Raw genomic sequence first — 11,542 nt, 5'->3', positions numbered from 1 at the left:
ACGGCTCTGCCACACCTCTGGCCACTAAGGTGTCAGGTGTGCCAGTAATAATTTAAAGGTATGAAATGTTATCAAGTTTCTTCAGAAAATCGTGAGGTAATTTGAAACATCAGTCAGTAAGTCAAACAGACACTTGAACAGCGTGCATGTTACCAAGCTTCCTGTAACACCAACAACAGTACAGTGTGAACGCTCTTCTCTCATTAAAATGCAGGATGGTGGTCATAACAATTTCATAACATTTGGTCTCAGTAGCTTTTCTTATATTCTCCCTTTCTTTCCAACATGTTCCTCACAATACTACCACACATGTCAGCACTATTGACAGATGATGTGTTGGCCTTCTGTCAGCTGACTCCGCTATCAGCAGCAGAGTCACTTATAAACGTTGGAGACACACACAGTGTGACGTGCAGGCAGCGAGGACACGCCTCCTTGTTTTACCAGCCAATGAGCTGGCAGGGCGTGGCCCGACACCCTCCCACGGACATCCATATGCGCCATTTTGAGTGTGGAAATAGGTCTGGAATTAAATCCACTCACCTACAGCTCAAGGTTCGCTGTGCACGATACAGGAAGAGTGTCAGACATTCCCAGTGAGCTTCATATTATCATGTTTCCACTCTGACAGACAGTCCAGCAGCGCGGGTTGCACAACTTCTATAAGTTGCACAACTATAGGTCACGCGCATTGCCTCCAGTGTTTCTGCCGCACCGTCATGGAGCGAGAGAGCTCCCGTGTCTGACGTTACGTATCCCTGTGACGGAGCTTTCTGGAGCCTCTCCTCACCGCGTCAAGTCTTCAGATCATCAGATAAAGAAGGAAACAAGGTACTGACCAAGTGTCCTTCGACCAGAACCGCACCGAACGCTGTCGTGTTGCTGGAGGAGTCGACTGAGGATTGAGTGTATTTGAACGATGCTCTCAAAGGGACATCGTGTTCTGATGAGTGTCTTAACATGAGACAGTTTAAACAGTAATACAATCAAACCACTAACTTAAGTCCTGCATGCAGTGATTACAATAATAATAATGCTCAAACGCTAAAAGTGTTTGTGAGCCAAATAAAAAGAACTGTAGCTAATTACGCAAATTGTAGCGCAATACATTTTATATTTTGACAAACTTACCTGATTTTCACTGATCTGGGAGCTCAATTTACAACTGTGTTGCATAACAATGTAATATTAACGGTATATATATATATATATATATATATATATATATATATATATATATATATATATATATATATATATATATATATATATATATATATATATATATATATATATATATATATTACTATCCTGTTTTAATTTAGCCAAATTACTGTATAGAAAAATGTGTCTTCGCTTACCTCTAGAGGGCGAAGTGAGGTTTGGAAAACACCACAGAAATACTGTGATTTCTACTGACAACTGAAAGATTGATGTTTTTTTCATTGTTGATAGGAACTCATGACATTCATGCCTTGATCCTGGGCAGAGCCATCACCAGACTGCAGTCCTTCACTGTTAAAGTAACGGCTGACTTGGACTTGATTTGTGCTGCGCGATCTGTTGCTCACATGTGTAGAAACATGAAGTGCACTTAATCTACCTCACATTATGAGCGTTGACACACATACATCATTACATTTATATGTTTTCAAACCCGTGATAGGAGCCTCTGTTTGGCATCTTTGGTGAATATGTGAGGTCAACCTAACTAAGCATTGGGTCCAGCTGTGATCTGTACAGTTCAGATGTCTGAAATACACTTCAGGCGCTGACTGTGCATGGTGCATGTAAAAGTTGTGGCATTTTGGAGTCGTGTGATAATTGGATAATATGTAAATAAATGACTTTGAATGAGTGGAAATGTATGAGTGTAGCTGAGAGCTTATTAGAAACCTGCAGTTTAAATGAAATGACCTTCTTTTCATCATATTACATAAGTTACTGTAGGTCCGAAGAGCCGTGTCATCTGTGCCGACGCATTTAAGTTTCGGTGTAAAATGTTAACCAGAGACGAAAAATGGGGTTTATTTAGTTCTTGTTAGTTTTATTAATTGAACTGAAGATTGTACAAATATAAACCTGTTTTCAGCTCTTTTTGTTTTTTGTATTCTTTGACTGCAATCAAGAGCTGTGAACTGAACTACTGCCCCAACAACAAAGACACAGTCTAGCGTGTGCTCTTGGGAAAAGAGGAAATCAAAAGTGATCAAGTCAACTATTCTGAACACTCAACACAATAAACTAAAGAACCTGTTGACTAGTTCAGAACTAGTTCAAAAACATCACAACAATAACTGGTTGACCAGGGTTCTGATGCGTTAAACTCTGAGACTCGTCAGCGCCTCTCTGGCCTCTACGAGCTCGCTGTTCAGCTTCGTGCAGTTCCCCAGCACCTGAGTCACCTCCTGCAGCTTCACATTCAGCTCGTTACTCTTCTCTTCATAGATCGTGTACAAGTGCGCATTCATCTGCTGACACAGCTCCGTTACCTCGGGAAGAAAACTAAATCAGTCCATTGACACACAGTATAGGTGTCACGCCACAATTTTAATTATCGGTGCATTTAGGCCAAACATGGAAGTGGTGAACAGAGTATTTAATAAGTATGTATACAGCAGTGGACACACGTTTTTGTACCTTGTCCACTAACTTATTCTGGTAGCCGTCCAACACTTCCTGGTCAGTGGCGCGTTTGTCATTTATACTTTCCACCAGCTCCTGAAGTCTTCTGCTGATGTCATCTATTGAGCTACAACAGATATTGACATACATGCAGTTTGAATCGTGGCTTTAACCCCAACTGTGTTTTACACGGAGGACCAGTCGAGTACTCTTCATCCTGCTCAGGAAGAAGAAGCTCCTATGTGAGTTATCACCTCGGTGGATGGATTGGACTGCAGAGGTAAAGCTGTACCTGGTATACTCTTGACTCTCAGGCATGCTCTTGTTGGAGGACTTCCCTCTCGATGAGTCTGTGTCTTCTGTCTGTATCAACGACAATGAAAGAAGAAACGCTCTAACATCATCACCGGGTGGCTGACAGTAAACATTAACTGTAGGATCCCTGTAAAATATATTTAAAATCTTGTAAGAATGAGATGGGAACTTGGGTTTATTATTCATCATGGCATGCATTTATGGTTGAAACAAAACACACATTATGTCGCCCCAATTTAGCAGAAGGTAATAACTTCTTCACACAGTCGTAGTATTTTGTGTTTTCACAAGTTCATTAGTTGCTGTACTTCTAAAAAAAATACCATATTTTGGGACTCCTCGGTCTCTAGCGTGATACGATGACTGGTCCTCTTCTGTGAATCACCATGTGAAGAGGGCAGACACGAGAGGTCATCGTCAGAGAAAAGATCCATTTTGGTTTGACTTCACAATGCTACACGTGGATTGAAACAAACACACACCTGTTAAAAAAGCACAAATACCGGCAGTGAAAAGAAGAGAAGAGGGACAACGTTACCTGTCTTTAAATATAAAATATAACGTTGGTAAAAGCTGAAAGGAGATGCCTCTATTCTCACTTAGCTAAGCTACAGCTAACGTTAGCTAAGAAACTCCTTTAGCTTTAGAAGTTAACTGGTTTTAGCTCACGTTAACTCTCATGGCTCCACAGTTACAAACCACGTAACGATTACAATTGTTTAGTTATGGTATGTTGCAAACAAATACTTTGAATGTCACATTTCGTTAATTATTAGAGAGCCGGTAACTGTTTCCTGAGTGTGTCGTTCACTTGTATCTAAGCTATCAGCACTCACTAGCGTTAGCTTGCTAGCTGGTTAGCTCGTTAGCTAGCTAAGTGCTAACGTTAGTCCCGTGTTTTCGGGACTAACGTGCTTACGTTGTTTTTATTTTTCTACTGTTAAAATCACAGACTGTATACATTATATGTACAAAGCAGCAGCATATGGTTAAAATGATGACATGTTCTCACCTGGTTAGCAGCGGTGGAAGAAGTAACGCAGCAACACCTCACTGTAGAAATACTCATTGGAAGAAAGTGAGTAAAAATTCTAATTGAGATTAACAGTCTTGCAATAAAAAAAAACAAATGACGATGTGCGTCAGATTTACCAGAAGATGACGTCACAATGACACAGTGGATTGTTACTGAGAAAGCTACATTTAGCATGTTTTCTAGTTTTTCAAAGATGAATGCACTTCAGAGGGAAGAATTTCTTTAATTTCTTTAATTATGCTCATTATGCAGCCCCGTAGGCCGAATATGCTACTTTAATATTGTTGTGAGCAAAACTCACTGTGGATTAAGTAATCTATATGGGATGAGGGGGACTGATTGAAGGTTGCTGTGATTGGAAGTGTAATCCCTCCCTTCCTCCGTCTCTCTCTCTCTCTCTCTCTCTCTCTCTCTCTCTCTCTCTCTCTCTCTCTCTCTCTCTCTCTCTTCTCTGTGTCACCTCCCACAGTCTGGATTATTTCAGCAGAGCGGACGCTGCACACCGTCCTGTCTGGTGGAGGATGAACTGATGATTACAACATGATGCTAAACATGAAGCTTCACTGCAAAGATCCAAATGTGCTTAATCTGGAAGCTGCAATAACTTGGTCTTGACAGGTGGGTGAATTGATTCACTGGTTTTCATGTTGGTCAAGTGGCTTCACTCTTCCATCTGCCTAATCTTAAAGTTAGTCAAAGGACAGAATATTAACTTTGTTGTTGTATTTTTAGGGAGGAGACTTCGACTCTGTCTGAGCAAGTGGATGAATCAAATTGGGAACATTTTTGCTCTGAATGCAATAAAATAACTTTGACTCATTGGAGGAAGTGGAGGCTTCTACTCTGGGAATATGGACAACTTTAACAACTCAAGCGAAGGCGGACTTTCATTCCAGTACTTGGTTCAACATTTGGAGCCTCTGTACAAGGAGTACAAGCCTCCCTCTAGGGACGTCATCCAGCTCCCTAAATCTGTCCTCTACCTCCTTATGGCCGCTCTGGTCGTAGTTGCTGTGGCTTACGCCATCGTGGGTCACCTCATCAGAGACCTGATGCTGGATGTAACAGGTACTCCAGTCCGTTAGAAGTAGAGCATCATGTTGATTTAACATCAGCTGGATACCAGAACTCCCTTTTTATTTCTTTTTGCTGTGCAGTGTGCAAATACGTTGATGCAGTTCGGAACTATGATGGCACAAGTCATTGTTTTTAATTGCTACTTTAACGTTGATGTAGGTGTTAGTTTGATTTTCTATACATTATAACCATATATCAAAGATGAGGGCTATGTTTACAGCATTGGGACAGGATCGGCAAATGTCAATTAAATTTTTGCTCGATGAGATAAATATCACGTCTGATTCATCTCAATTCATGAGACATGTTGAATCAGAGATTGATTCTCTTTCAAATTAATTGCATGTTGTGTTAAAATCTTGGGGTTACAATTTAATATCTGGTGTTTTTGGTTATTTTGACTTTTATTGTGCTCAAAATGAAAAACATTTTCAGAACGTTATACAGTGAAAAGCTAAATAAAGTTTCCTTATTATTAAATGAAACTATGTTGTCATTATGCTGGCACCGAAACAAGACAGTGAGCCTGTTTTTTCAAAGATGTGCAAATACATTATTCTCCATGCGATGATACAGTCCTCCTCCTCTGTCCGTCCTCAGACTGTTTGCTGGGCCCATACGTGGACGACCTGAAACGAGAGAGAGAGGTGGAGGGAGTCAGCCCGCTGCTCATCCCACCTGGCCTCAGCCACTCCCACCCGAATGCCTTCCACGTGTGGGGCCAGGACGACGTCATCATCCCCGTACCTCTCCGAGACGAGAGCCCTCTGTCCAGCCCTCTGATGGCCGTCGTACCGTACAGACCTGCTTTTTTTCCCAACTCCCTCAGCGTCAACAGCCCGTCCCACAATCGGCCAATCCCGAAGGAGAGCGATGCCTGAGGACACAAAGGACCCGAGACATTTTCCAAACTTTGATTTACTTCTTCAGTTGAGCGTCTTCAGCTCCTTGTTTTCATCTTTGAAACACATTTTTTATCGATTTTTTTAAAGGCCTCGGAAACATTTGAACAATTCCTGGGGAAGAGCTCATGAAAATCAGTGAGTGTCACAAATCCAGCAACATGGAATGACCTGCAGGGACTTGCAAGTACGCATTAAGACTTTTGACGAGTGTATTTACGTCAGTCGGAGTAACCGATGTGTCCACTTGTGACAAAAGACAAAAAGAAACGGATTTGTGCCGAGTTAGAATCACGATTGGTCGTCAGTCATGATTTACTTCATTGCACAGACTTCAGACGCGGTGGAGTTGTGGATCTTGTGACCATGTGCAACGTCAAATAACAAAACCACGTCTAAACGCCTCTCTGGTTCATTCAGTGGTTCTCAATGCATGACACGTTTATTTTCAGAATATGATGAAGGAATACCTGAAGCGAGCAGCGTGCGTTCTTGTGTCAAATAAAGGTGAATCCTTGTGTCTGCTAATGTTAGCGCCAATCTTACTCTGATGCTGAATATATTTCTGGCCCTTATGGATCGGCCGACTAACGAACAGGGTAAAGTTAATTCAATGAGTGGAGGTGAGCGCGTTGCCGTGACACTGTGCTGCCCGTCTACTGACTCAGCTTAAAGTGAATTATTGTAAATAGAAGCCTCAGAAATAGTGATCATCCACACACATCTATTTCGATAAAGTAATAGAAACCATAATAAATCCAGCAGTAAAATCCTGTTTTTCAAAGAATCTTGCTATTTGTAGTGAATGGTGTTAAAATGGTAAAAAGTGAGTGTGACACAGGTTCTACATTAAGGCCCGAATATAGTTGTATTATTGGGACAGGCCACATCTGTCAAACTGTTCAGATATGACAGTGTGTGTTTGTGCAGCTGCAGAAAGCGTGCGGCTCTCTCTTGCTAGATGGCATCAAAACACAGACACACACACAGTTACACAACTCAAAAAGACAGATTTTAAGCAGGATATTGCCTGAGATGCAGGAATCCTGGGATATTAAAAGAGCACAAAGGCTGTGGCACCCCACACACACACACACACACACACGCACGCACACTTGCACGGAATCAGCACTTTCATCCATTTCACATTTTCACTGTGTGCACATAATTTGAGTTGACATTGTTCTCTCCATCTGTGAAACGCAGAGTGATCCAGTGAGGGACGGAGATTAGAGACGATTAGATGAGCAGCTTAGCCTTTAAGCATCCTTTTATGACTTTTGAGCTGCGGAATTAGATAATCGGCAGCAGCCTAATCTGAGCGGACGAACTTCTGAAATCCACGTTATTCTGCTGTATGACGACATTCATTGGAGTCAGTCTGGTGATGCAGAGACAGCCAACAAATCCAATTTATTATCTCTGACAGACGTTGATTTTAGACATAAATCAACGTGTTACAATTTAAATATTGCTTCTTCAGTTCTGACTTGATGGAAGACAGAAGGTTTTTTAATCCTATTTCCTCAGGCAGGAGATGTTACTGCTCTAAACTCTGGGAGATGGAGCTCTTCTTCATTAAACTCACTTTAAAGCTGTGCAGAACAAGAGGATGATCGTCTGAGAGCCCTTTCACATTGTTTTTCATTATCTTTTGATACATGGTTATTACAGAAATATAATTATTTTGCCATTTATTAATTTAAACGGTTTCTTTGTTGACCCCTGAGGGCCACTGAGGACCCCTGCAGGTGACATCAGTCTGCCTGACGTGACGCTGAAACACTCTTTTGCTCTGCAGTGAGTTTACATCAGCCGGGGTTAAGAGATCCTCACCGGTCTGTGAGCCTGAGGCGACGGCTTACACTCGGCTGAGTTCTGACCGACATTGACTCGGTTCCAGCTCCGCATGACACCGGCGGGTTGTAACTCATCCTGAGTGGATCAGCAACGTGAAGTCTGACCCTATAAAAGCCAGACTGGTTAATTAAGAGACGATAAGGACAGAAAATATGTGATTGAACTATACAGTAAGACACGTGTTCTGACCAGTTTAGGGATTTGTGAACCTATTACCCAACATGCAGTAGTCAGAATAAAAGAATATATAAACTCATCGGTTCTGCTTTGCTCCCAGTTTAAGGATTTCGTTGGTAGTTTGTCCTGGTTGGGGTCACCGTCTGTCGTTCAGCCTAATCCTCTGACAGACTGAGGAGCGACTGGAGGCCTGGACTTCTCCCGTCCAGCAGCAGCCGCCAACAGATGTCAGCATTTCAACTCTGCGCGTTATGACGAGCATGAAACCGACGCATGACGCATGTAGTCAAGGCCAGGTTTTAAGATTACACATTTGCAAATGCATGCAATGAAAATGTGCACAAGTGAATTCTGAAACACGGCTCTTACTGCATACCAGTGTCCCATAAGTCATGTGGAAATTAGGCAAAGCCAGTTCAACTAAGACATCAAGTGTCATTTTGCTCACCCTGGTACCTAAAAGCAAACCATAGTTACCAGACTACCAGACTACAGCTAATCCTCATTGGGAAAGGTTTAAATCATGCTATTCAGTCTGTGCCAACCAATGGTGGACTTGCGTCACAATTCCTTTTGCCCACATTGTATAACTACAGAGTAACAGTATAAAGAAAGTGCAGAACTGCAAGTTCATGGCATATTAGTCACCTGATCGACCAAGAACAAAGCAGCCACTGTTTGTCCAGTCAGCCCAACTGAAGAGACCGCAAACAAGAGTTCCTACTCAGACGCCGCCATCAGAGCACGCTCGGCCCAGAGACAAAGACAGGCAGCAGTTAGATTAAGTTCAGCTGAAGTACAAACCAAGTCAGAACATTAAAGACAAGCAGCTCGTGTCCTGGTTTAAATGATGTCAGTAGCGTGTGATTGACAGTAAAGTGACGTCATTGATCAAAAGTTCTCATTTAGGACCTGAAGTAAAGCCTCGTAAATTCTCGTTTCCGTACAAACTGCTTTCTCACATCTGCAACCATGAATCAAAGGCTCGGCCGACTGAGCACTTCTACATGCCAACGGGTTCAGGACTTTGTACCCAGTTACCAATAATAAAGGATCTCAGTCTGTGGTAGAAACCTCAGCACCATGAGACACGACTAAGCCGACAAGACACTTCTTTACAAACCACATTTATTATTTTACACGTTATACAAACAGATTCTCTTTAAAATACAAATTGCTTTTAAATATTGATGCCGAAGTTTAAAAACAGTATGAATGGCATCTACTCACTGCAGACTAATACTTTATGCAATTGACAATTTCACCGGCGCTTTGCTGAGCTGGTCTACTCGGAGAACCTTTGGGAGAGCACCGTGCGATAGAGAGACGTGCCTCGAGCCTGCAGGAAGGTCAGGTACATCTTGTTCTTTGTGACTTCTGCATGGACGAAGCCCCCCAGCGTCGACGCTTGGCCGGTGAAGAACTTCACGGCGCCTTTGGGAACATGGTTCCAGTGACGGACGTCAGGATCCAGGAAGTTTCCAGCGCCGCTCACCACGTAGCCCACACCAGACTCTTCAATGTACTGCAGGGGGACAAAGACATGGTTGGGAGGGACGGCAGCAGCTTTATGCCACAGCGCTCACATCGTGCATGAACAAACCTGCAGATTGTGGTCGTGGCCGCAGAGATAGGCAGTGGCCTTGTGTTTGATGAGGAGCGGCTGAAGCCTCTGCAGGAGACACTCAGTGGGCCCGTGCTCAGACACCGACCACACAGGGTAGTGGCCGGCCACCAACAGGAAGTCCGCCTTGGACCGAGCCAGTCTCTCCTGCAGCCACGTCAGCTGCCGGTTGGCATCCACCGCACGCAGAGGGCCTCGAGGCTTCTCGTCCACGAAGTCGTCAGAGTTGCCGCACAGCATTATCGTGTCGAGCATGATGATGGTCAAAGTCTTCCCAGTGTTGGGGATGCGGAAGTTCAGCTCATAATAGTAAGAGGGGAACTTCCTATGAAAAAGGTGACGGAGAGAGCAGAGTTGAGCGTTTCCGTTTGAGGCTTGAACATTTTAAAGCGGGTCCTTACCAGCGGTCAGACTTGTGGCTGTAGTCGATCTGGGCTTTGACGCTCCCTACGTGGTCGTGGTTGCCAGCAAGCACATACCAGGGGACTCTGAGAGACTTCGCCGTGTACACCGACTCAAAGGTTTCCTGATAGAAGGTTCAGAGGAGACAGCAGGGTTTTTACAACCACAATGTTGCTTTTAACGCTTCATTTTAAGACCTCCAGCGAACGCAACTGACCTGGAACCGAGGAGAATCTACGCTGTCCACACCTTTGTAGTAGAAGTTATCGCCAAGGGCCAGAACAAAGTCAGCTCCCAGCTGCTCGGCTACTTTGCTCATTTCTCGAGCAGTATACTTCTGCACAGCAGTGATGTAGGGGGGATAAGGCAGCCCGCCCCAGTCCCCTACAGCCAGGAACTTGATGGAGGTTCGGTTTGCTGTAAGGGAGCACAAAACAAAAGCTCAAGGAGCAGACGGTCTGAAGGGCAAGACCTCACATTGATTCTTTAACAGTTATTCCATTCACAAGAGATCATGAAAGCCCTGGGAAGTGATACTTACAGCTCGTATCCACCAGGTCCTGAAAGGCAGCAGGATAGCAGTAGGCCACAGGAATGGCAGCAATTAAGATAGATACCAGTGTAAGTGCCATCTTTAAAATGAATTAAAAATAAATCAGATCTACAGTTAGCAGCAGAAGTAACACAGCAAACAAGAAGAAAGTCACAACGACGTTTAGTCAAAACTAAAAATGAGTCAAGACACGCACAAACAAAGAAGCAGAAGAGAAACAAACCGCAGCTGCAGCGTACCATGTAACACGCTTCCTCCCTGTTTCTCAACAACATGCTCTCTCTTGCTCTTATGCCTGAAGACGCCTTGTGATTGGCTGCAGGCTGAAGCTGACATGTCGCAGCTGGAGCTAATAGAAGCTAATCAAAGCAGCCATGTCTGTCAGGGTCAGGGGTCACAATGTCACGTCTGTCAAAGCATATCATTGCATCTCTGCCTCTTTTAAAAAGTAAACTGTGTTCACAGATCAAATGACCATCAGCCTCAGCAGAGACAATGCAAAGGTTGCAAATGCCTCTTATCTTCTGCCATCGCAGAGAAAACAAAGCCGGCTGACAAGCACAGCTACTGGAGTAGAGTAGTTGTCGGTGTGCAGAGACAATAATGTCAGAGAGACAAAGTTAAAAACAGCAAAAAATCACTCACAGCTGATAACTGGTGAGGTGAGCTCAGGATGACCTGCCGGGACACTGTCCGTCCTCGCAGCGCTCCCCCGGTCTGCCTTTTATCAGGATTCCTGGAGGGGAGGCTTCAGGAGGGCCAGCCCCGGGACACGCAGCAGGGACATGCTCATTGCTCACAGCCTGACTCAGTCTTAGCACGGCAGGGTCATCTGGGCCGCATGTGATCCGCAATGGTTATTATAACTGGTGTCCAGACTCCACTTCTTCCACTTCTCTGTTCATCACTGTTTCCTTCATCTTTTTAGATCATTTGGGAACCAGAGAGGTGGCTTTCTGGTTTTATTTTAG

General features: G+C 43.8%; 1 protein-coding gene across 1 annotated transcript; it reads right to left on the bottom strand.

Moving 5' to 3' along the window:
- Positions 1–9,118: 9,118 nt before the first annotated feature.
- Positions 9,119–11,259, bottom strand: acp5a (acid phosphatase 5a, tartrate resistant). Its single transcript, XM_079277953.1, has 6 exons — positions 11,217–11,259; positions 10,560–10,650; positions 10,236–10,435; positions 10,018–10,142; positions 9,596–9,941; positions 9,119–9,517 (listed from the first exon to the last, which is right to left on the bottom strand). Exons 2-6 carry the CDS (start codon positions 10,648–10,650, stop codon positions 9,278–9,280), a joined length of 1,002 nt encoding a protein of 333 aa, XP_079134079.1. The 5' UTR covers positions 11,217–11,259; the 3' UTR covers positions 9,119–9,277.
- Positions 11,260–11,542: the final 283 nt, after the last annotated feature.

This window comes from Melanostigma gelatinosum (genome assembly GCF_949748355.1).
Source record: "Melanostigma gelatinosum genome assembly, chromosome: 11".
Classification (NCBI taxonomy): Eukaryota; Metazoa; Chordata; class Actinopteri; order Perciformes; family Zoarcidae; genus Melanostigma; species Melanostigma gelatinosum.
The sequence above is the reverse complement of the archived record's forward strand: the minus strand, read 5'-3'. Positions and strand labels throughout refer to the sequence as shown.

What these genes read in the sequence shown, in the direction of transcription:
- acp5a (XM_079277953.1), bottom strand. Translation starts at nt 10,650, where the DNA reads ATGGCACTTACACTGGTATCTATCTTAATTGCTGCCATTCCTGTGGCC. An exon ending in GGACCTGGTGGATACGAGCT is followed by an intron (nt 10,436 to 10,559) that starts GTAAGTATCACT and finishes GCTCCCTTACAG; the next exon opens with CAAACCGAACCTCCATCAAG. An exon ending in TAGATTCTCCTCGGTTCCAG is followed by an intron (nt 10,143 to 10,235) that starts GTCAGTTGCGTT and finishes ACCTTCTATCAG; the next exon opens with GAAACCTTTGAGTCGGTGTA.